Source organism: Phytophthora cinnamomi (genome assembly GCF_018691715.1).
Source record: "Phytophthora cinnamomi strain GKB4 chromosome Unknown Contig59, whole genome shotgun sequence".
NCBI lineage: Eukaryota > Oomycota > Peronosporomycetes > Peronosporales > Peronosporaceae > Phytophthora > Phytophthora cinnamomi.
Window position 1 is genome coordinate 50,155 of NW_027150992.1, and position 23,281 is coordinate 73,435.

The 23,281-nt window shown below is 56.0% G+C and overlaps 9 protein-coding genes across 13 annotated transcripts; 5 read left to right on the forward strand and 4 right to left on the reverse strand.

Moving 5' to 3' along the window:
• Nucleotides 1-618: 618 nt before the first annotated feature.
• IUM83_19182 (Integrase catalytic core protein) lies at nt 619-2,214 on the reverse strand (the record flags this gene model as incomplete). 2 transcript variants are annotated; one of them, XM_067944222.1, is made up of 1 exon in its annotated part: nt 619-2,214. In XM_067944222.1, the coding sequence occupies one exon, from the start codon at nt 2,212-2,214 to the stop codon at nt 619-621; it is 1,596 nt and encodes a 531-aa protein (XP_067787634.1). The 2 variants fall into 2 exon arrangements, with proteins under 2 accessions (XP_067787634.1, XP_067787633.1); XM_067944221.1 differs by having other exon boundaries at nt 619-1,317.
• A 418-nt stretch (nt 2,215-2,632) lies between these two features.
• On the forward strand, nt 2,633-3,030 carry IUM83_19183 (retrovirus-related pol polyprotein; the record flags this gene model as incomplete). The annotated part of the gene is made up of 2 exons (XM_067944223.1): nt 2,633-2,838; nt 2,976-3,030. The coding sequence occupies 2 exons, from the start codon at nt 2,633-2,635 to the stop codon at nt 3,028-3,030; spliced, it is 261 nt and encodes an 86-aa protein (XP_067787580.1).
• A 329-nt stretch (nt 3,031-3,359) lies between these two features.
• Nucleotides 3,360-4,955, reverse strand: IUM83_19184 (Integrase catalytic core protein; the record flags this gene model as incomplete). Its single annotated transcript, XM_067944224.1, has 1 exon — nt 3,360-4,955. The coding sequence occupies one exon, from the start codon at nt 4,953-4,955 to the stop codon at nt 3,360-3,362; it is 1,596 nt and encodes a 531-aa protein (XP_067787583.1).
• Nucleotides 4,956-5,902: 947 nt separating this feature from the next.
• Nucleotides 5,903-9,101, forward strand: IUM83_19185 (the record flags this gene model as incomplete). 2 transcript variants are annotated; one of them, XM_067944225.1, is made up of 4 exons in its annotated part: nt 5,903-6,231; nt 6,346-6,452; nt 6,518-6,915; nt 7,020-9,101. In XM_067944225.1, 4 exons carry the CDS (start codon nt 5,903-5,905, stop codon nt 9,099-9,101), a joined length of 2,916 nt encoding a protein of 971 aa, XP_067787581.1. The 2 variants fall into 2 exon arrangements, with proteins under 2 accessions (XP_067787581.1, XP_067787582.1); XM_067944226.1 differs by lacking the exons at nt 5,903-6,231; nt 6,346-6,452; nt 6,518-6,915 and having other exon boundaries at nt 8,361-9,101.
• Nucleotides 9,102-9,611: 510 nt separating this feature from the next.
• On the forward strand, nt 9,612-10,496 carry IUM83_19186 (retrovirus-related gag-pol polyprotein; the record flags this gene model as incomplete). Its single annotated transcript, XM_067944227.1, has 1 exon — nt 9,612-10,496. One exon carries the CDS (start codon nt 9,612-9,614, stop codon nt 10,494-10,496), a length of 885 nt encoding a protein of 294 aa, XP_067787586.1.
• Nucleotides 10,497-11,001: 505 nt separating this feature from the next.
• On the reverse strand, nt 11,002-12,600 carry IUM83_19187 (Integrase catalytic core protein; the record flags this gene model as incomplete). 2 transcript variants are annotated; one of them, XM_067944229.1, is made up of 1 exon in its annotated part: nt 11,002-12,600. In XM_067944229.1, one exon carries the CDS (start codon nt 12,598-12,600, stop codon nt 11,002-11,004), a length of 1,599 nt encoding a protein of 532 aa, XP_067787584.1. The 2 variants fall into 2 exon arrangements, with proteins under 2 accessions (XP_067787584.1, XP_067787585.1); XM_067944228.1 differs by having other exon boundaries at nt 11,002-11,700.
• A 419-nt stretch (nt 12,601-13,019) lies between these two features.
• On the forward strand, nt 13,020-13,380 carry IUM83_19188 (retrovirus-related pol polyprotein; the record flags this gene model as incomplete). Its single annotated transcript, XM_067944230.1, has 2 exons — nt 13,020-13,225; nt 13,326-13,380. 2 exons carry the CDS (start codon nt 13,020-13,022, stop codon nt 13,378-13,380), a joined length of 261 nt encoding a protein of 86 aa, XP_067787603.1.
• A 181-nt stretch (nt 13,381-13,561) lies between these two features.
• IUM83_19189 (Gag-Pol polyprotein) lies at nt 13,562-16,982 on the forward strand (the record flags this gene model as incomplete). The annotated part of the gene is made up of 3 exons (XM_067944231.1): nt 13,562-14,210; nt 14,270-15,376; nt 15,430-16,982. 3 exons carry the CDS (start codon nt 13,562-13,564, stop codon nt 16,980-16,982), a joined length of 3,309 nt encoding a protein of 1,102 aa, XP_067787587.1.
• Nucleotides 16,983-17,170: 188 nt separating this feature from the next.
• On the reverse strand, nt 17,171-18,769 carry IUM83_19190 (Integrase catalytic core protein; the record flags this gene model as incomplete). Of its 2 annotated transcripts, none has more annotated exons than XM_067944233.1 (1): nt 17,171-18,769. In XM_067944233.1, the coding sequence occupies one exon, from the start codon at nt 18,767-18,769 to the stop codon at nt 17,171-17,173; it is 1,599 nt and encodes a 532-aa protein (XP_067787608.1). The 2 variants fall into 2 exon arrangements, with proteins under 2 accessions (XP_067787608.1, XP_067787609.1); XM_067944232.1 differs by having other exon boundaries at nt 17,171-17,869.
• Nucleotides 18,770-23,281: the final 4,512 nt, after the last annotated feature.

Consider the following 23,281-nt stretch of genomic DNA (forward strand, 5'->3'; position numbering starts at 1 on the left):
ACTTCTGTGCAGTTCGAAGTTCTGCGACACAAGCTGGGGATCCAAGGTGCAGCCGACGCCGAGTCGCGTGGGAATGTTGTCAAGGGATCGCCTCGACCAGCTGCGATGTACCAGTAAGGTACCGGTGTGACCTTCACTCAGTGGTGCCGCCATCATTCGTGTGATGATGGGACGAGGATTACGGGACGCTGGTGATGGGACGAGGATTACGGGACGCTGATGATGGGACGCGTGGGTACAGGATTGTGGGTACAGGATGGGCATCTACGTGGCACTCGCGGATTGCTGGAGGACCTTCTATCCAGTTAGGAATCCAGTAGAGTGTATCCAGCAGGAATATCCAGTAGGCTTAGAGGTAGCATGCAGTTCGCGAACTAACGACCTAAATCAATCACTTTGCATGCTGATATCAAGTGCTCAAACGACCTTCCTTTCTAAAGACACGCGGCCGTGCGTCCTATCAACTAGTGCGTATAATCAACCATCATTCTACACTGCTCGTCCAATCAACCTACTCGTCTAATCAACGTGGTCGTATTGGACCGGTTCGGTTAACCGGTTCGGGTACCTCGGAACTGGTACAGTGTACCAAGGTTCAGTACCCTGCAACACGCCCCCTCAATGCGAACACGCGTGAACGCCGAGCGCAGCCGTCAAGTCCTTGTGGCGTGGTCCGGCAAGTCCCTTGGTCATGATGTCGGCCAGCATGGTGGCAGTCTCGCAGTACTCGACGATCACTTCGCCGCGCTTGACTTCGTCGCGGATGTGATGGTACTTGATGTCGATGTGCTTGGCGCGGCCATGGTTGACGGGGTTCTTGGTCATCTTGATGCACGACTGGTTGTCTTCGAAAATCTTCAACTCGGGCGTGACTCCGCCTGCAGCAACCAGGATCTCGCACAGCAGCTTGTGCACCCACTTGCCTTCTTGAATCGCCAAACTCAGTGCGATGTACTCGGCCTCGCTTGTCGAGAGTGACACACTTGACTGCTTCTTGGAACCCCATGAGATCGGTCCGCCGGCGACTTGGAACAGGTAGCCCGACGTAGACTTGCGATCACTAAGATCACCAGCCCAGTCGGCATCCGAGTAACCTTGAAAGTCGATGTCCTTGCCCGGCGGAAAACGGAGTCCGTGCGACTTGGTCCCTTGAAGGTAGCGGAAGATGCGCTTGACCGCAATCCAGTGCTCGACTTGCGGGTTCTCCATGAAGCGTGACACGTAGCCAACTGCGAACGCAATGTCCGGGCGAGTCGATGTCATCAAGTGCATGAGTGCACCGACAGCCTCGCGAAATGGCGCGTCCAGCTTGGTCATGGCGTCGCTTGAGACTAGCTTCATGCTGATGTCGACCGGACTTGCAGCGGGTTTGCAGTCTTGCATGCCGAAGCGCTCCAGGATGTCGTTGATGTAGCGAGCTTGGCTGAGCGTAACACTGCCATCCGCGTTGTCGACCACCTCGATCCCGAGGATGAAGGAACACTTGCCACTGTCGGTCATCTCGAACCGCGACTTGAGTTGGCGCTTGACTTCCGCGATCATATCAGCTGAACTTCCGGTCACCAAGACGCCGTCCACGTAGACCAGCAGCAGAACGCATTCGCCATCGACGACCTTGATGTAGAGGCAGGGGTCGTAGCTTGACACGCGAAAACCGATGGAGCGCACATACTCGTCGAAGGTCTCGTTCCAAACTCGCGAAGCTTGCTTGAGCCCGTAAATCGCCTTGAGCAGTTCCACGCAGTCGAAACCGTCGTCCAGTTCCACGCCTTCAGGCACGCTGCAGAACACCTTCCCCTTCATCAAGCCGTATAGGAACGCAGTCACCACGTCGAGCTGGTCCATCGGCCATCCGAAGTACTTGGCAACCGCAATGATCATTCGCAGCGTGACGTACTTGACCACGGGCGAAAACGTCTCGGTGTAGTCGATGCCGTACTTCTGCACGAAGCCTTTCGCGACGAGCCGAGCCTTGAACTTCTCGATCGATCCGTCCGCGTTGCGCTTGATCTTGAACACCCACTTGGTACCGACTGTGCGCTGGTTGGGCAGTTTGGCGGCGCGGAAAACACCTCGCAGCCGCATCGACTTGAGTTCGGCGCGAATTGCCTTGCGCCATTGGACTTGGTCTGGTTCGTTCACAGCTTCTTGAAACGTCTTCGGCTCCGCGCTGTCACTTGCTTCCACCGCATTCGCACTTGCACGCCAGAACATGGGTGGGGTCGAGCCATCTTCATCGTCTTCTTCCGATTTTTCTTCTTGCGCCGCCGTAGATTCACGTTGGTCTTCTGTTGCAGGGTACTGAACCTTGGTACACTGTACCAGTTCCGAGGTACCCGAACCGGTTAACCGACCGGTCCAATACGACCACACGCTGATTAGACGAGTAGGTTGATTGGACGAGTAGTGTAGAATGATGGTTGATTAGACGCACTAGCTGATAGGACGCACGGCCGCGTGTCTTTAGCACTAGCCTAGGGTGTAAGCTCCAACAATCCAATCACTTCTGAATTTCGATTCAACCCCCCAAGTGACCTTCCTCGCCTCGCCCCAAGCCTCGCCGGTGTCTACGACCAAGTGAACCAGTGCAAGATCCAACTACGACCTTCTTCAGGTTATGAGCCCAAGCACCATGTCCTCTGTCCAAGACATCAAGATCTCCATCGACAAGTTCAACGGCGACAACTACGCCACGTGGAACCGCTACATGCGTGGCGTGTTCCTGACCAAGTCGGTATGGAGCGTCGTGAACCGCGAGACGAAACCAAGCTTCGCGGACACGAGGGTCAAGGACTGTTGTCAAGGGATCGCCTCGGCCATCTGCGGTGTACCGTTAAGGTACCGGTGCGACCTTCACTCAGTGGTGCCGCCATCATTCGTGTGATGATGGGACGAGGATTACGGGACGCTGGTGATGGGACGAGGATTACGGGACGCTGATGATGGGACGCGTGGGTACAGGATTGTGGGTACAGGATGGGCATCTACGTGGCACTCGCGGATTCGTTGGAGGACCTTCTATCCAGTTAGGAATCCAGTAGAGTGTATCCAGCAGGAATATCCAGTAGGCTTAGAGGTAGCAAGCAGTTCGCGAACTAAGGACCTAAATCAATCACTTTGCATTCTGACATCAAGTGCTCAAACGACCTTTACTTTTACACCCTAGGCTAGTGCTAAAGACACGCGGCCGTGCGTCCTATCAACTAGTGCGTCTAATCAACCATCATTCTACACAGTTCGTCCAATCAACCTACTCGTCTAATCAACGTGTGGTCGTATTGGACCGGTTCGGTTAACCGGTTCGGGTACCTCGGAACTGGTACAGTGTACCAAGGTTCAGTACCCTGCAACACGCCCCCTCAATGCGAACACGCGTGAACGCCGAGCGCAGCCGTCAAGTCCTTGTGGCGTGGTCCGGCAAGTCCCTTGGTCATGATGTCGGCCAGCATGGTGGCAGTCTCGCAGTACTCGACGGTCACTTCGCCGCGCTTGACTTCGTCGCGGATGTGATGGTACTTGATGTCGATGTGCTTGGCGCGGCCATGGTTGACGGGGTTCTTGGTCATCTTGATGCACGACTGGTTGTCTTCGAAAATCTTCAACTCGGGCGTGACTCCGCCTGCAGCAACCAGGATCTCGCACAGCAGCTTGTGCACCCACTTGCCTTCTTGAATCGCCAAACTCAGTGCGATGTACTCGGCCTCGCTTGTCGAGAGTGACACACTTGACTGCTTCTTGGAACCCCATGAGATCGGTCCGCCGGCGACTTGGAACAGGTAGCCCGACGTAGACTTGCGATCACTAAGATCACCAGCCCAGTCGGCATCCGAGTAACCTTGAAAGTCGATGTCCTTGCCCGGCGAAAAACGGAGTCCGTGCGACTTGGTCCCTTGAAGGTAGCGAAAGATGCGCTTGACCGCAATCCAGTGCTCGACTTGCGGGTTCTCCACGAAGCGTGACACGTAGCCAACTGCGAACGCAATGTCCGGGCGAGTCGATGTCATCAAGTGCATGAGTGCACCGACAGCCTCGCGAAATGGCGCGTCCAGCTTGGTCATGGCGTCGCTTGAGACTAGCTTCATGCTGATGTCGACCGGACTTGCAGCGGGTTTGCAGTCTTGCATGCCGAAGCGCTCCAGGATGTCGTTGATGTAGCGAGCTTGGCTGAGCGTAACACTGCCATCCGCGTTGTCGACCACCTCGATCCCGAGGATGAAGGAACACATGCCACTGTCGGTCATCTCGAACCGCGACTTGAGTTGGCGCTTGGCTTCCGCGATCATATCCGCCGAACTTCCGGTCACCAACACGTCGTCCACGTAGACCAGCAGCAAAACGCATTCGCCGTCGACGACCTTGATGTAGAGGCAGGGGTCGTAGCTTGACATGCGAAAACCGATGGAGCGCACATACTCGTCGAAGGTCTCGTTCCAAACTCGCGAAGCTTGCTTGAGCCCGTAAATCGCTTTGAGCAGTTCCACGCAGTCGAAACCGTCGTCCAGTTCCACGCCTTCAGGCACGCTGCAGAACACCTTCTTCATCAAGCCGTACAGGAACGCAGTCACCACGTCGAGCTGGTCCATCGGCCATCCGAAGTACTTGGCAACCGCAATGATCATTCGCAGCGTGACGTACTTGACCACGGGCGAAAACGTCTCGGTGTAGTCGATGCCATACTTCTGCACGAAGCCTTTCGCGACGAGCCGAGCCTTGAACTTCTCGATCGATCCGTCCGCGTTGCGCTTGATCTTGAACACCCACTTGGTACCGACTGCGCGCTGGTTGTTGGGCAGTTTGGCGGCGCGGAAGACACCTCGCAGCCGCATCGACTTGAGTTCGGCGCGAATTGCCTTGCGCCACTGGACTTGGTCTGGTCCGTTCACAGCTTCTTGAAACGTCTTCGGCTCCGCGCTGTCACTTGCTTCCACAGCATTGGCACTTGCACGCCAGAACATGGGTGGGGTCGAGCCGTCTTCATCGTCTTCTTCCGATTTTGCTTCTTGCGCCGCCGTAGTGTTGCAGGGTACTGAACCTTGGTACACTGTACCAGTTCCGAGGTACCCGAACCGGTTAACCGAACCGGTCCAATACGACCACACGTTGATTAGACGAGTAGGTTGATTGGACGAGTAGTGTAGAATGATGGTTGATTAGACGCACTAGTTGATAGGACGCACGGCCGCGTCTTTAGCACTAGCCTAGGGTGTAAGCTCCAACAATCCAATCACTTCTGAATTTCGATTCAACCCCCAAGTGACCTTCCTCGCCTCGCCCCAAGCCTCGGCGGTGTCTACGACCAAGTGAACCAGTGCAAGACCCAACTACGACCTTCTTCAGGTTATGAGCCCAAGCACCATGTCCTCTGTCCAAGACACCAAGATCTCCATCGACAAGTTCAACGGCGACAACTACGCCACGTGGAACCGCTACATGCGTGGCGTGTTCTGACCAAGTCGGTATGGAGCGTCGTGAACCGCGAGACGAAACCAAGCTTCGCGGACACGAGGGTCAAGGACTGTTGTCAAGGGATCGCCTCGACCATCTGCGGTGTACCGTTAAGGTACCGGTGCGACCTTCACTCAGTGGTGCCGCCATCATTCGTGTGATGATGGGACGAGGATTATGGGACGCTGATGATGGGACGCGGGTACAGGACGGTGGGTACAGGATGGGCATCTACGTGGCACTCGCGGATTGCTGAGGACCTTCTATCCAGTTAGGAATCCAGTAGAGTGTATCCAGCAGGAATATCCAGTAGGCTTAGAGGTAGCACGTAGTTCGCGAACTAAGGACCTAAATCAATCACTTTGCATTCCGACATCAAGTGCTCAAACGACCTTTACTTTTGGTTATGAGCCCAAGCCCCGTTTTCCCTGCTGAAGACTCCGACTACGCTTTCGCCATGGACGCCGCCTCGACCACGACCTCTCGCATCAACAAGTTCAAGATGGCGATGGTGCTCGAGGAACGAGACCTGTGGGAAGTGACAAGTGGAGAGATCAAGCTGGAGCACTGCGCCACTACGCTGGACCAAACGACGTTCAAGAGGAAGTCTCGCAAGGCGCTGGCGATCATCTGTCTCGCGATGGAAGATTCGCAGCTGCCGCTGGTCCGGTCGGCCAAGGATGCGTACGATGCATGGTCAAAAACTGGAAGGACACTTCGAGAAGAAGAGTTTGGCCAACAAGCTCTTCCTTCGTCGACGTTTCTTCACGACGATGATGGCGGAAGGTGATGATGTGCTGGAGCACATCAACAAGATCAAGACTCTGGCGGAGCAGCTCGACGCAGTGGGCGCTCCGGTCAGCGAGATGACTTGGCGATCACGCTTCTTGGGAGTCTCAGCGAGTCGTACCAGTTCCTCATCACGGCGTTGAGTCGAGCCGACTCGCTGTCGTGGGAACTCGTGACGGCTCGGCTGCTGCATGAGGACATGAAGCGCAAGGAGCAAGGTGGCGGCGTCGACGGAGCCGCGCACGGTCAAGGCCAAGCGTTCATGACAAGCGACAACGGCAAGCGCAGGGACGGCAGGCGACCGCCAACAAGGCCAGCGCCTGCCACTACTGTGGGGAGCAAGGACATTGGATCGCCAAGTGTCCTGTGCGAATCCGCGAGAACGCGGAGCGGCAGAGGCCGCAGCGAGCGAACGTCGCGCAGAGTGAGGACGACTCTGGCGACTTCCTCTTCTCGGTTGGTGGTGGGAGCAACACCACCAAGTCGAATGAGGTGTGGCTGGTCGACTCGGGTGCGACGCAGCACATGACCAGTTCCAAGAAGTTCATGAGGAACTACAAGAAGATCTCGCCGGTGGACGTGCATCTCGCGGACGACGGTGTGGTGCAAGCGATCGGGAGAGGCGACATCGTGATGAAGATGCAGACCCCGCGCGGCGTCAAGAAGGGTGTGCTCACGAATGTGGCACATTCCCAAGTTGTCGCGCAACCTGTTCTCCGTCGGCAGATTCACCAAGGACGTCGGGCCTGTGACGTTCGAGCGACGGGTGCTTCACGGAGACGAAGGGTCTCAAGTGGAAGCTCGGCGCTCGCGAAGGCAAAGGGCTATTCAAGCTGAGCATGACACCGGTGATGCCTGACGAGGCCAATGTGGCAAGCTCGAAGGATCGCAAAGGGGACACCACGTCGTACCTCTGGCACCTTCGACTTGGTCACATTGGCCATGGCGGTCTAGACGCCATCGTCAAGAAGGGCTACGGCTCTGGTATCGACATGACGTCGGTGAAGCAGTGGGAGCTGTGCGACGGATGCTCACTCGGCAAACAAACGCGAGTGAGCTACATGAAGTCGTCTCCAAACCGTGCGAAGCAAGTGCTGGAAGTGGTTCACAGCGATGTGTGCGGCCCCATGCAGACGTCTACGTTTGGTGGCAAGCGCTACTTCGTCACGTTCATCGACGACAAGTCGCACTTCTGTGTGGTGTACTTGATGCGGAACAAGTCGGAGGTGGCCGCCAAGTTCGCTGAGTTCGTTGCGTTGGCTGAAACGCAGACCGGCAAGCGTGTGAAAACGCTCCGGAGCGACAACGGTGGCGAGTACACTTCGCGCGAGATGGCCAAGTTCTGCAGCGACCGTGGTATCGTGCAGAAGTTCACGCCGCCGTACACGCCACAGCTGAACGGCGTGGCGGAACGGATGAACCGGACGTTGGTGGAGTGTGCGCGCTGCATGTTGGTGCATGCCGGGTTGTCGAAGGGTTACTGGGGTGAAGCGGTGGTGACAGCCACGTTCCTCCGGAACCGGTGTCCGACACGCGCCATTAGCCACGACAAGTCGCCGCACCAAGTTTGGACGGGAAAGAAGCCACTGCTGGCGAACCTCAAGGTGTTTGGTTGCCACGCGTACGTGCTGGTCCCGAAGGCGAAGCGGTCCAAGTTTGACGCCCGGTCGGTGCGTTGCCGGTTCCTGGGGTACTCGGAGCACGAGAAAGCGTATCGGTTTGAAGAGATCGAGAGCGGTCGCGTGTTGGTGAGCCACGACGCGCAGTTCATGGAAGACGTCTTCGACGGTGGGAGACGCAAATATGCTACGAAGGAGGTGGTGATTGGTCTTCCAGATGAAGACGATGAAGATGCCACGGATGAAGAGACTCCGTCCGAATCGGGTGAGGACGGCAGTGAGGGTGAGACTGCGCGGGGTGAAGACTTCGAACCCGGCAGCAAGCGACACCCGCGGACGCAGTCACTAGAAGAAGCCGTGGAGGTGCCGAGGGCCAAGCGATATGCGCCGCAGAATGGACGTCCGACGCTGGATGAGATGTCTGCGGCGGCCCAAGAGAGTCAAGATTTTGAGGCTGCGTACGTCGTGGATTCAGTGGGAGAGATGCCGACTACGTTCAAGTCGGCGATGGAATCCAGCGACGCAGCCAAGTGGAAGGAAGCATGCGACTCGGAGTACGACTCGCTGCTCAAGAACAAGACGTGGGAAATGGTGCCACTGCCGAAGGGACGCAAGGCCATCGACAACAGATGGGTGTTTCGCGTGAAGGAGAACCAGGCTGGAGAGGTCGAACGGTTCAAGGCGCGTCTGGTGGCCAAGGGGTTCTCGCAGAAGTACGGCATCGACTACGACGAGACCTTCGCTCCAGTAGCCAAGTTCACGTCGATCCGGGCCGTGCTGAGTTTGGCCGCCAAGTATGGTCTCAAGCTGCATCAGATGGATGTGAAGACGGCGTTCCTGAATGGCGGCTTGGACGAAGAGATCTACATGGTGCAACCGGACGGCTACGTCGATGAAGACCACCCGGACTACGTGTGCAAGCTGAAGCAGTCATTGTACGGGTTGAAGCAGTCGCCGCGCATGTGGAACAAGACCATCGACGAGTTCATGCTGAAGCTAGGGTTCACCAAGTGCGAGTCCGACCATTGCGTCTACGTGAAACGCGACGGACACAGCATGATCTTCGTGGTCATCTACGTGGACGACCTGATCCTGGCCAGCAACGACGACGAGCTGATGGAGTCGACCAAGCGCGCACTCAGCAAACGGTTCGAAATGACAGACCTCGGCGAGCTTACGTACTTCCTCGGCATGGAGATCAAGAACGACTTGGAGTCCGGCAAGGTGACTGTAGTGGGTCTAACTTGACTCACTACTTTAGCTTACACGTTGCGCAACGTGTATGAGGAAGCGTAAATACTTAGTAATTACTTAGGTTAATTATATTTGAATACACAAATATAAGTTAACTTAGACAAGACTCCAAGTAGCTAGTTTAAGGTAAAATGAGAACTGTATTGTTTGTAAATTGATCTTCCTCTAAAATCTGCTAAAAACTGTTTATCATCTATGAAAGGGTTGGCAGCGGCTGGCTGTCAGAGCCCCGCTAATATGCATGACTCTGATTGGTAGAAAGATGCTGCTTTCTACCAATAGGATCTTTGGGTATGTGTGGACCACTCACTGTGGTGGTCCACTTCAATGTATCCATCGGTGTGTCTTACACCAATGTGAGGAAGTATCCAAAACCTTTAACAGATATTTATCTGTTAAACCATAAGTGACAAATGTCATGCACAAGTGACAGTTGTTACTTGTGACCGTTATCGTGCACAAGTGACTGTTGTCACTTGTGTGTGTAACCCCGTTACAGTGACGATGCGGCAGACCAAGTTTCTCAAGTCGATCCTGAGCAAGTTCGGCATGCAGGACAGCAAACCCGTGAAGACGCCGCAGGATCCAGGACTTAAGTTGACCAAGAACATGTGCGAGGGTGGCTGCAAGCACGAAGACACGATGAAGAACGTGCCGTATCGGAGTGCTGTCGGCGCGTTGATGTACCTGATGGTGGCGACGCGTCCGGACCTGGCTGCTGCAGTAGGCGTGCTGAGTCAGTTCGCCGCCGACCCGTGTCCCACACACTGGCAAGCCCTCAAGCGTGTGCTCCGGTATCTGCAAGCCACGCCCACGCATGGCATCGAGTTCTCGAAGGGTGACGGCTGCGGAGTTGTGTGTGGCTACTCGGACGCAGACTGGGCTGGTGACATCGAATCGAGAAGAAGTACAAGCGGCTACGCGTTCATGATGAACGGTGGGTGCATCAGCTGGAGGAGCAAGAAGCAGCGGACGGTGGCGCTGTCATCTACAGAGACGGAGTACATGGCGCTGTCAGAGGCGACGCAGGAGGCGGTGTGGCTCAAGGTGTTTCTGCGCGAGCTCGGCGAAATGGCAAGCGATGAAGCAATCAAGATCTACGAGGACAACCAAGGCTCCATCGCGTTGGCCAAGAACCCGGAGTTCCACAAGCGCACCAAGCACATCGACATTCGCTACCACTTCGTGCGTGAGAAGGTGGATGACGGTCAGGTGGTGTTGGAGTACTGCTCGACGAAGGACATGCTGGCCGACCTCATGACGAAGGCGATCACTTCTGTGCAGTTCGAAGTTCTGCGACACAAGCTGGGGATCCAAGGTGCAGCCGACGCCGAGTCGCGTGGGAATGTTGTCAAGGGATCGCCTCGACCAGCTGCGATGTACCAGTAAGGTACCGGTGTGACCTTCACTCAGTGGTGCCGCCATCATTCGTGTGATGATGGGACGAGGATTACGGGACGCTGGTGATGGGACGAGGATTACGGGACGCTGATGATGGGACGCGTGGGTACAGGATTGTGGGTACAGGATGGGCATCTACGTGGCACTCGCGGATTCGTTGGAGGACCTTCTATCCAGTTAGGAATCCAGTAGAGTGTATCCAGCAGGAATATCCAGTAGGCTTAGAGGTAGCAAGCAGTTCGCGAACTAAGGACCTAAATCAATCACTTTGCATTCTGATATCAAGTGCTCAAACGACCTTCCTTTTCTAAAGACACGCGGCCGTGCGTCCTATCAACTAGTGCGTATAATCAACCATCATTCTACACTGCTCGTCCAATCAACCTACTCGTCTAATCAACGTGTGGTCGTATTGGACCGGTTCGGTTAACCGGTTCGGGTACCTCGGAACTGGTACAGTGTACCAAGGTTCAGTACCCTGCAACACGCCCCCTCAATGCGAACACGCGTGAACGCCGAGCGCAGCCGTCAAGTCCTTGTGGCGTGGTCCGGCAAGTCCCTTGGTCATGATGTCGGCCAGCATGGTGGCAGTCTCGCAGTACTCGACGATCACTTCGCCGCGCTTGACTTCGTCGCGGATGTGATGGTACTTGATGTCGATGTGCTTGGCGCGGCCATGGTTGACGGGGTTCTTGGTCATCTTGATGCACGACTGGTTGTCTTCGAAAATCTTCAACTCGGGCGTGACTCCGCCTGCAGCAACCAGGATCTCGCACAGCAGCTTGTGCACCCACTTGCCTTCTTGAATCGCCAAACTCAGTGCGATGTACTCGCCCTCGCTTGTCGAGAGTGACACACTTGACTGCTTCTTGGAACCCCATGAGATCGGTCCGCCGGCGACTTGGAACAGGTAGCCCGACGTAGACTTGCGATCACTAAGATCACCAGCCCAGTCGGCATCCGAGTAACCTTGAAAGTCGATGTCCTTGCCCGGCGAGAAGCGGATTCCGTGCGACTTGGTCCCTTGAAGGTAGCGAAAGATGCGCTTGACCGCAATCCAGTGCTCGACTTGCGGGTTCTCCACGAAGCGTGACACGTAGCCAACTGCGAACGCAATGTCCGGGCGAGTCGATGTCATCAAGTGCATGAGTGCACCGACAGCCTCGCGAAATGGCGCGTCCAGCTTGGTCATGGCGTCGCTTGAGACTAGCTTCATGCTGATGTCGACCGGGCTTGCAGCGGGTTTGCAGTCTTGCATGCCGAAGCGCTCCAGGATGTCGTTGATGTAGCGAGCTTGGCTGAGCGTAACACGGCCATCCGCGTTGTCGACCACCTCGATCCCGAGGATGAAGGAACACTTGCCACTGTCGGTCATCTCGAACCGCGACTTGAGTTGGCGCTTGACTTCCGCGATCATATCAGCTGAACTTCCGGTCACCAAGATGCCGTCCACGTAGACCAGCAGCAGAACGCATTCGCCATCGACGACCTTGATGTAGAGGCATGGGTCGTAGCTTGACACGCGAAAACCGATGGAGCGCACATACTCGTCGAAGGTCTCGTTCCAAACTCGCGAAGCTTGCTTGAGCCCGTAAATCGCCTTGAGCAGTTCCACGCAGTCGAAACCGTCGTCCAGTTCCACGCCTTCAGGCACGCTGTAGAACACCTTCCCCTTCATCAAGCCGTATAGGAACGCAGTCACCACGTCGAGCTGGTCCATCGGCCATCCGAAGTACTTGGCAACCGCAATGATCATTCGCAGCGTGACGTACTTGACCACGGGCGAAAACGTCTCGGTGTAGTCGATGCCGTACTTCTGCACGAAGCCTTTCGCGACGAGCCGAGCCTTGAACTTCTCGATCGATCCGTCCGCGTTGCGCTTGATCTTGAACACCCACTTGGTACCGACTGCGCGCTGGTTGTTGGGCAGTTTGGCGGCGCGGAAAACACCTCGCAGCCGCATTGACTTGAGTTCGGCGCGAATTGCCTTGCGCCATTGGACTTGGTCTGGTCCGTTCACACCTTCTTGAAACGTCTTCGGCTCCGCGCTGTCACTTGCTTCCACAGCATTCGCACTTGCACGCCAGAACATGGGTGGGGTCGAGCCATCTTCATCGTCTTCTTCCGATTTTTCTTCTTGCGCCGCCGTAGATTCACGTTGGTCTTCTGTTGCAGGGTACTGAACCTTGGTACACTGTACCAGTTCCGAGGTACCCGAACCGGTTAACCGACCGGTCCAATACGACCACACGCTGATTAGACGAGTAGGTTGATTGGACGAGTAGTGTAAAATGATGGTTGATTAGACGCACTAGCTGATAGGACGCATGGTCGCGTGTCTTTAGCACTAGCCTAGGGTGTAAGCTCCAACAATCCAATCACTTCTGAATTTCGATTCAACCCCCCCAAGTGACCTTCCTCGCCTCGCCCCAAGCCTCGACGGTGTCTACGACCAAGTGAACCAGTGCAAGATCCAACTACGACCTTCTTCAGGTTATGAGCCCAAGCACCATGTCCTCTGTCCAAGACATCAAGATCTCCATCGACAAGTTCAACGGCGACAACTACGCCACGTGGAACCGCTACATGCGTGGCGTGTTCCTGACCAAGTCGGTATGGAGCGTCGTGAACCGCGAGACGAAACCAAGCTTCGCGGACACGAGGGTCAAGGACTGTTGTCAAGGGATCGCCTCGACCATCTGCGGTGTACCGTTAAGGTACCGGTGCGACCTTCACTCAGTGGTGCCGCCATCATTCGTGTGATGATGGGACGAGGATTATGGGACGCTGATGATGGGACGCAGATTGTGGGTACAGGATGGGCATCTACGTGGCACTCGCTGATTGGCTGAAGGACCTTCTATCCAGTTAGGAATCCAGTAGAGTGTATCCAGCAGGAATATCCAGTAGGCTTAGAGGTAGCTAGCAGTTCGCGAACTAAGGACCTAAATCAATCACTTTGCATTCTGACATCAAGTGCTCAAACGACCTTTACTTTTGGTTATGAGCCCAAGCCCCGTTTCCCTGCTGAAGACTCCGACTACGCTTTCGCCATGGACGCCGCCTCGACCACGACCTCTCGCATCAACAAGTTCGACGGAACCAACTTCCACACGTGGAAGTTCAAGATGGCGATGGTGCTCGAGGAACGAGACCTGTGGGAAGTGACAAGTGGAGAGATCAAGCTGGAGCACTGCGCCACTACGCTGGACCAAACGACGTTCAAGAGGAAGTCTCGCAAGGCGCTGGCGATCATGTGTCTCGCGATGGAAGACTCGCAGCTGCCGCTGGTCCGGTCGGCCAAGGATGCGTACGATGCATGGTCAAAACTGGAAGGACACTTCGAGAAGAAGAGTTTGGCCAACAAGCTCTTCCTTCGTCGACGTTTCTTCACGACGATGATGGCGGAAGGTGATGATGTGCTGGAGCACATCAACAAGATCAAGACTCTGGCGGAGCAGCTCGACGCAGTGGGCGCTCCGGTCAGCGAGGATGACTTGGTGATCACGCTTCTTGGGAGTCTCAGCGAGTCGTACCAGTTCCTCATCACGGCGTTGGAGTCGAGAGCCGACTCGCTGTCGTGGGAACTCGTGACGGCTCGGCTGCTGCATGAGGACATGAAGCGCAAGGAGCAAGGTGGCGGCGTCGACGGAACCGCGCACGGTCAAGGCCAAGCGTTCATGACAAGCGACAACGGCAAGCGTAGGGACGGCAGGCGACTGCCAACAAGGCCAGCGCCTGCCACTACTGTGGGGAGCAAGGACATTGGATCGCCAAGTGTCCTGTGCGAATCCGCGAGAACGCGGAGCGGCAGAGGCCGCAGCGAGCGAACGTCGCGCAGAGTGAGGACGACTCTGGCGACTTCCTCTTCTCGGTTGGTGGTGGGAGCAACACCACCAAGTCGAATGAGGTGTGGCTGGTCGACTCGGGTGCGACGCAGCACATGACCAGTTCCAAGAAGTTCATGAGGAACTACAAGAAGATCTCGCCGGTGGACGTGCATCTCGCGGACGACGGTGTGGTGCAAGCGATCGGGAGAGTCGACATCGTGATGAAGATGCAGACCCCGCGCGGCGTCAAGAAGGGTGTGCTCACGAATGTGTGGCACATTCCCAAGTTGTCGCGCAACCTGTTCTCCGTCGGCAGATTCACCAAGGACGTCGGGCCTGTGACGTTCGAGAGCGACGGGTGCTTCACGGAGACGAAGGGTCTCAAGTGGAAGCTCGGCGCTCGCGAAGGCAAAGGGCTGTTCAAGCTGAGCATGACACCGGTGATGCCTGACGAGGCCAATGTGGCAAGCTCGAAGGATCGCAAAGGGGACACCACGTCGTACCTCTGGCACCTTCGACTTGGTCACATTGGCCATGGCGGTCTAGACGCCATCGTCAAGAAGGGCTACGGCTCTGGCATCGACATGACGTCGGTGAAGCAGTGGGAGCTGTGCGACGGATGCTCACTCGGCAAGCAAACGCGAGTGAGCTACATGAAGTCGTCTCCAAACCGTGCGAAGCACGTGCTGGAAGTGGTTCACAGCGATGTGTGCGGCCCCATGCAGACGTCTACGTTTGCGGCAAGCGCTACTTCGTCACGTTCATCGACGACAAGTCGCACTTCTGTGTGGTGTACTTTGATGCGGAACAAGTCGGAGGTGGCCGCCAAGTTCGCTGAGTTCGTTGCGTTGGCTGAAACGCAGACCGGCAAGCGTGTGAAAACGCTCCGGAGCGACAACGGTGGCGAGTACACTTCGCGCGAGATGGCCAAGTTCTGCAGCGACCGTGGTATCGTGCAGAAGTTCACGCCGCCGTACACGCCACAGCTGAACGGCGTGGCGGAACGGATGAACCGGACGTTGGTGGAGTGCGCTGCATGTTGGAGCATGCCGGGTTGTCGAAGGGTTACTGGGGTGAAGCGGTGGTGACAGCCACGTTCCTCCGGAACCGGTGTCCGACACGCGCCATTAGCCACGACAAGTCGCCGCACCAAGTTTGGACGGGAAAGAAGCCACTGCTGGCGAACCTCAAGGTGTTTGGTTGCCACGCGTACGTGCTGGTCCCGAAGGCGAAGCGGTCCAAGTTTGACGCCCGGTCGGTGCGTTGCCGGTTCCTGGGGTACTCGGAGCACGAGAAAGCGTATCGGTTTGAAGAGATCGAGAGCGGTCGCGTGTTGGTGAGCCGCGACGCGCAGTTCATGGAAGACGTCTTCGACGGTGGGAGACGCAAATATGCTACGAAGGAGGTGGTAATTGGTCTTCCAGATGAAGATAATGAAGATGCCACGGATGAAGAGACTCCGTCCGAATCGGATGAGGACGGCAGTGAGGATGAGGCTGCGCGGAATGAAGACTTCGAACCCGGCAGCAAGCGACACCCGCGGACGCAGTCACTAGAAGAAGCCGTGGAGGTGCCGAGGGCCAAGCGATATGCGCCGCAGAATGGACGTTCGACGCTGGATGAGATGTCTGCGGCGGCCCAAGAGAGTCAAGATTTTGAGGCTGCGTACGTCGTGGATTCAGTGGGAGAGATGCCGACTACGTTCAAGTCGGCGATGGAATCCAGCGACGCAGCCAAGTGGAAGGAAGCATGCGACTCGGAGTACGACTCGCTGCTCAAGAACAAGACGTGGGAAGTGGTGCCACTGCCGAAGGGACGCAAGGCCATCGGCAACAGATGGGTACCGCGTGAAGGAGAACCAGGCTGGAGAGGTCGAACGGTTCAAGGCGCGTCTGGTGGCCAAGGGTTCTCGCAGAAGTACGGCATCGACTACGACGAGACCTTCGCTCCAGTGGCCAAGTTCACGTCGATCCGGGCCGTGCTGAGTTTGGCCGCCAAGTATGGTCTCAAGCTGCATCAGATGGATGTGAAGACGGCGTTCCTGAATGGCGGCTTGGACGAAGAGATCTACATGGTGCAACCGGACGGCTACGTCGATGAAGACCACCCGGACTACGTGTGCAAGCTGAAGCAGTCATTGTACGGGTTGAAGCAGTCGCCGCGCATGTGGAACAAGACCATCGACGAGTTCATGCTGAAGCTGGGGTTCACCAAGTGCGAGTCCGACCATTGCGTCTACGTGAAACGCGACGGACACAGCATGATCTTCGTGGTCATCTACGTGGACGACCTGATCCTGGTCAGCAACGACGACGAGCTGATGGGGTCGACCAAGCGCGCACTCAGCCAACGGTTCGAAATGACAGACCTCGGCGAGCTTACGTACTTCCTCGGCATGGAGATCAAGAACGACTTGGAGTCCGGCAAGGTGACGATGCGGCAGACCAAGTTTCTCAAGTCGATCCTGAGCAAGTTCGGCATGCAGGACAGCAAACCCGTTGAAGAAGGTCGTACTGGGAACTTGCACTTGTTGGTCTTGGTCGTTGACACCGCCGAGGCTTGGGGCGAGGCGAGGAAGGTCACTTGGGGGGTTGAATCGAAATTCAGAAGTGATTGGATTGTTGGAGCTTACACTCTAGGCTAGTGCTAAAGACTCGCGGCCGTGCGTCCTATCAACTAGTGCGTCTAATCAACCATCATTCTACACTTCTCGTCCAATCAACCTACTCGTCTAATCAACGTGTGGTCGTATTGGACCGGTTCGGTTAACCGGTTCGGGTACCTCGGAACTGGTACAGTGTACCAAGGTTCTGTACCCTGCAACACGCTCCCTCAATGTGAACACGCGTGAACGCCGAGCGCAGCCGTCAAGTCCTTGTGGCGTGGTCCGGCAAGTCCCTTGGTCATGATGTCGGCCAGCATGGTGGCAGTCTCGCAGTACTCGACGATCACTTCGCCGCGCTTGACTTCGTCGCGGATGTGATGGTACTTGATGTCGATGTGCTTGGCGCGGCCATGGTTGACGGGGTTCTTGGTCATCTTGATGCACGACTGGTTGTCTTCGAAAATCTTCAACTCGGGCGTGATTCCGCCTGCAGCAACCAGGATCTCGCACAGCAGCTTGTGCACCCACTTGCCTTCTTGAATCGCCAAACTCAGTGCGATGTACTCGGCCTCGCTTGTCGAGAGCGACACACTTGACTGCTTCTTGGAACCCCACGAGATCGGTCCGCCGGCGACTTGGAACAGGTAGCCCGACGTAGACTTGCGATCACTAAGATCACCAGCCCAGTCGGCATCCGAGTAACCTTGAAAGTCGATGTCCTTGCCCGGCGAGAAGCGGATTCCGTGCGACTTGGTCCCTTGAAGGTAGCGGAAGATGCGCTTGACCGCAATCCAGTGCTCGACTTGCGGGTTCTCCATGAAGCGTGACACGTAGCCAACTGCGAACGCAATGTCCGGGCGAGTCGATGTCATCAAGTGCATGAGTGCACCGACAGCCTCGCGAAATGGCGCGTCCAGCTTGGTCATGGCGTCGCTTGAGACTAGCTTCATGCTGATGTCGACCGGGCTTGCAGCGGGTTTGCAGTCTTGCATGCCGAAGCGCTCCAGGATGTCGTTGATGTAGCGAGCTTGGCTCAGCGTGACACTGCCATCCGCGTTGTCGACCACCTCGATCCCGAGGATGAAGGAACACTTGCCACTGTCGGTCATCTCGAACCGCGACTTGAGTTGGCGCTTGACTTCCGCGATCATATCCGCCGAACTTCCGGTCACCAAGACGCCGTCCACGTAGACCAGCAGCAGAACGCATTCGCCATCGACGACCTTGATGTAGAGGCATGGGTCGTAGCTTGACACGCGAAAACCGATGGAGCGCACATACTCGTCGAAGGTCTCGTTCCAAACTCGCGAAGCTTGCTTGAGCCCGTAAATCGCCTTGAGCAGTTCCACGCAGTCGAAACCGTCGTCCAGTTCCACGCCTTCAGGCACGCTGCAGAACACCTTCCCCTTCATCAAGCCGTATAGGAACGCAGTCACCACGTCGAGCTGGTCCATCGGCCATCCGAAGTACTTGGCAACCGCAATGATCATTCGCAGCGTGACGTACTTGACCACGGGCGAAAACGTCTCGGTGTAGTCGATGCCGTACTTCTGCACGAAGCCTTTCGCGACGAGCCGAGCCTTGAACTTCTCGATCGATCCGTCCGCGTTGCGCTTGATCTTGAACACCCACTTGGTACCGACTGCGCGCTGGTTGTTGGGCAGTTTGGCGGCGCGGAAAACACCTCGCAGCCGCATTGACTTGAGTTCGGCGCGAATTGCCTTGCGCCATTGGACTTGGTCTGGTCCGTTCACACCTTCTTGAAACGTCTTCGGCTCCGCGCTGTCACTTGCTTCCACCGCATTCGCACTTGCACGCCAGAACATGGGCAGGGGTCGAGCCGTCTTCATCGTCTTCTTCCGATTTTTCTTCTGCGCCGCCGTAGATTCACCTTGGTCTTCGTCTTCCGAGCGTCCAGGCGCACTTGCTTCTTCGAGTCCAGCACTGCGACGAGGACGCCGAACATTGTCGCGATCTTGGTTGTCCGGACGCGATTTGCGCTTCCTCGCCTTGCGTGAACACCCTTGTGCCGAGTCCCGAGACTTGTGAATGAAGTCGAAAAACCGTCGGTAAGTCGGTTGACTTCTTCACCAGCAGCCTTGGAGTCGTCGGAGAGCTTGACTCATCGAGATGTGACATCGCGAGAGATACCACCTGCCCCACCTGATGTCATAAACTCGATACGCCTTGGAACGCTCCTCGTAACCCATGAAAATTCCTTCACGAGCTTTCGGTCCCACTGAGTCGCTTCTCCTTCGGCGTCAAAACGTGGCCTTGCACCCGAAGATCCGCATGTGCTTGATCGTTGGGCTTGACTTGTAGACGATCTCGAACGAGTTTGTCGGGCGACTTTGGTGACGGCAGACGATTCTTGATGTAAATCGCCGTCATCGCTGCTTCCGCCCAGAACGTCTTGTCAACCCACAGCGTAGTGAAGCATGCTGCGGCCGATGGTCACGATGGTTCGGTTGGCGCGTTCAGCCCCGTCGTTCGTTTGGTGCGCATAGCGAACCGTGGGCTGCACTTGGTGCTTCGTAGTACAGCGTCTTAAGAAGGCGTTGGCTGCGTCATGGCGCACGAACTTCACCCTGGCGTCGAACTGTTTCTCCACCTTGGTGATGAATCGACGCAAGCAGCCTTCGCTCTCAGACCTGCATGAGCAGAATCCGACATGCAGCCGCTGGTTCATCCGTGATGAGCAGCAAGCAGGCTGCCACCCAGCGCTCTTTTCCATGGGTCCGCAAATGTCGAAGGTGGAGGAACTCGAACGGCTTGATTCTGCTCTTGTTCGGCTTGCTTGGGAGGGCCGCACCATTTTCCTTGTTGGCACCCGACACTGGCTTGACTTCTTCGACGATGTCGGCATTTTCGCACCGTACATGCCACTCGGGACCATCTTCCGAAGAACGTCATTCGGCGCGTGACCCAAACGCGCATGAAGATCCACCGCGTTGACCGACGCCTTGGACACCGAATTCTCAGCGCAGCTTGGGACTCGGAGAAAAGGAAGGTCGTTTGAGCACTTGATATCAGAATGCAAAGTGATTGATTTAGGTCCTTCGTTCGCGAACTGCTAGCTACCTTGTTGCAGGGTACTGAACCTTGGTACACTGTACCAGGTCCGAGGTACCCGAACCGGTTAACCGAACCGGTCCAATACGACACACGCTGATTGACGAGTAGGTTGATTGGACGAAGGTGAAGGAATGATGGTTGATTAGACGCACCAGTTGATAGGACGCACGGCCGCGTGTCTTAGCACTAGCTCACAGGGTGTAAGCTCCAACAATCAATCACTTCTGAATTTCGATTCAACCCCCCAAGTGACTTCCTCGCCTCGCCCCAAGCCTCGGCGGTGTCAACGACCAAGACCACTGCAAGACCCAACCACGACCTTCTTCAGGTTATGAGCCCAAGCACCATGTCCTCTGTCCAAGACACGCAGACTCATCGCAAGTTCAACGGCGACAATTCGCCACGTGGAACCGCTACGTGGCGTGTTCCTGACCGTCGGTGGGAGCATCGTGGCGAGACGAAACCAACTTCGCGGACACGAGGGCCAGGACGATTACGTCAAGTCGAGCAACATCGCGTTCGGCCTGATGTTGCTCCCACATGGATGCTGACTACCATCATGTGGTCGACGACTGCGAGGAAGCGTGGGTGGCCTGGACGCGACTGCGTTCGCTCTACGGGGGGGTCGCAGAAGGCTGGCCGCATCTACCTGAAGCGCCAGCTTCAGCATGGAGATGGCAGAAGGCGGCAATGTGCTTCATCATTGCAATGGTCCTCATCAGCGCCAACTCAGCAACATCGGCGCCAGATGGAGGATGAAGACGTGGCGATCTGCTTGCTCAGGAGTCTGCTCAAGAGTTTCGAGAACGTCGTTCTCAACTGGAGATGAGCAACGCAGAGCTGCGCACTCAAGATGTGATCAAGGTGCTCACGAACGAGCACATCGCGGCAGGGCGAGAAGACGGCCTGGTGAAGATTGAAGATGCTGCGAGGGCCTTCAACGCCGAGCGGAGTCACCACTGCACGTACTGCGGAAAATCGGGGCACATCATTGAAAAGTGCTGACCAAGCAGAAGGAAGAGAATCGAGGTGCACGACGTGGCTGGTCTGGTCGCGGTGCGAACAACGTCTAGTGGCGTGACGACAGCGATGACGACTGCGTCGCGTTCGCGGTCTCTGGCGGAGGTGAGAGTCTCCAGGACCAACAAGTTTCAAGGCTCGCGGGCGGTGGGTGCCGCACCCACATCTGCAACAACAAGGCCAAGTTTGTCGACATCAGGTGTGTGCGACGGTGAACTCACGGTCGCCAACGGCAACACGGCCAAGATCATGGGAGTCGGGACGGTGGTGCAGCGGGTCACTCTGCCCAACGGCAAGGAGCGCGACATCCGCATTCAAGATGCACTTTACGTCCCGAGCATGAACAAGAACCTGCTTTCGGTGCCGCAGATCAACCGAAGCGGACTGTTCAAGGTGGTGTTTGATGGTGCTGAAATGCACATCGCACAGAAGAAGTCGAAGCAATCGTGGCTCCGCGGACCTGATCGACGGTCTCCTACTGGCTCCGAGTCCCAAGCTGCGCTGCGAATTCGTTCCAAGGCGTCGGTCAACGCGGTGGATCTTCATGCGCGTTTGGGTCACGCGCCGAATGACGTTCTTCGGAAGATGGTCTCAAGTGGCATGGTGACGGGTGCGAAAATGCCGACATCGTCGAAGAAGTCGCCAGTGTCGTGGCAACAAGGTAAAATGGTGCAAAGCCTTCCCAAGCACGAACAAGCGCAAGTACAAGCCGTTGAGTTCCTCCACTTCGACATTTGCGGGCCCATGGAAGAAGAGTCGCTGGGTGGTAGCCGCACCTGTTGCTGATCACGACGAAGCCAGTGGCTGCGTGTGGATTCTGTCTGTGCGAGCCAGGTCGGAGAGTGAAGGCTGCTTGCGCCGATTCATCACCAAGGTGGAGAAGCAATTCGATGCCAGGGTGAAGTTCGTGCGCCATGACGGATGAAGAAGGTCGTACTGGGATCTTGCACTGGTTGACTTGGTCGTTGACACCGCCGAGGCTTGGGGCGAGGCGAGGAAGGTCACTTGGGGGGTTGAATCGAAATTCAGAAGTGATTGGATTGTTGGAGCTTACACCCTAGGCTAGTGATAAAGACACGCGGCCGTGCGTCCTATCAACTAGTGCGTCTAATCAACCATCATTCTACACTACTCGTCCAATCAACCTACTCGTCCAATCAACCTACCTCGTCAATCAACGTGTGTCGTATTGGACCGGTTCGGTTAACCGGTTCGGGTACCTCGGAACTGGTACAGTGTACCAAGGTTCAGTACCCTGCAACAGAGAGTGACACACTTGTCTGGAACCCTAGCGGATCGGTCCGCCGGCGACTTGGAACAAATGCCCGACGTAGACTTGCGATCACTAAGATCACCAGCCCAGTCGGCATCCGAGTAACCTTGAAAGTCGATGTCCTTGCCTCGGCGAGTAAGCGGATTCCCGATGCGACTTGGTCCCTAGGTAGCGAGATGCGCTTGACCGCAGGTGTAACGGGGTTACACGTACAAGTGGCTGCAGCCGTAATTTAAAGATAGGTATCTGTTAAAGTTTGGATACTTCCTCACTTGGTGTAAGCACACCATGGATACATTGAAGTGGCCACCACTGAGTGTCCACACACCTAAAAGATCCTATTGGTAAAAGCATCTTTCTACCAATCAGAACTATGCATATTGCGGGGCTCTGACGGCCAGCCGCTCCAACCCTTTCATAGATGATAAACAGTTTTAGCAGATTTGAGGAAGATCAATTTACAAACAATACAGTTCTCATTTTACCTAATCTAAGTCCTGGAGTCTTTTGTTTAATTATATTTGTGTATTCAAATATAATTAACCTAAATAATAAAGTCCTACGCTTCCTCATACACGTGCGCAACGTGTAAGCTAAAGTAGTGAGTCAAGTTAGACCCACTACACCTGGTAGCACTTTGTAGTCCGTCCAACGACCGACTGCTTGACGTTCGTACGCGGTGTACAGAGCAGTCGAGACGAGGCACGGAGGTGACCGAGAGCTCAACACGCCTGCAACGCATGTTGCACGCGCCTGACTCCCCCACCTGTCTGACCCAGAGTGGGAGAGCCCTCCAACGACTGTCAACAGTCATTGGAGAAGCGGCGATACTACGATGCTGCGTACGCTATCGCCGACGGAGCAACATGGTGTGCTCTGGGATTCATCATGAAGGAAGGCGTGAGCTGCTTCCTCAGTGACGGCGTCGTCAGGGACGACGCGTGTAAAATTAAATTGAGCGTAAGCAATT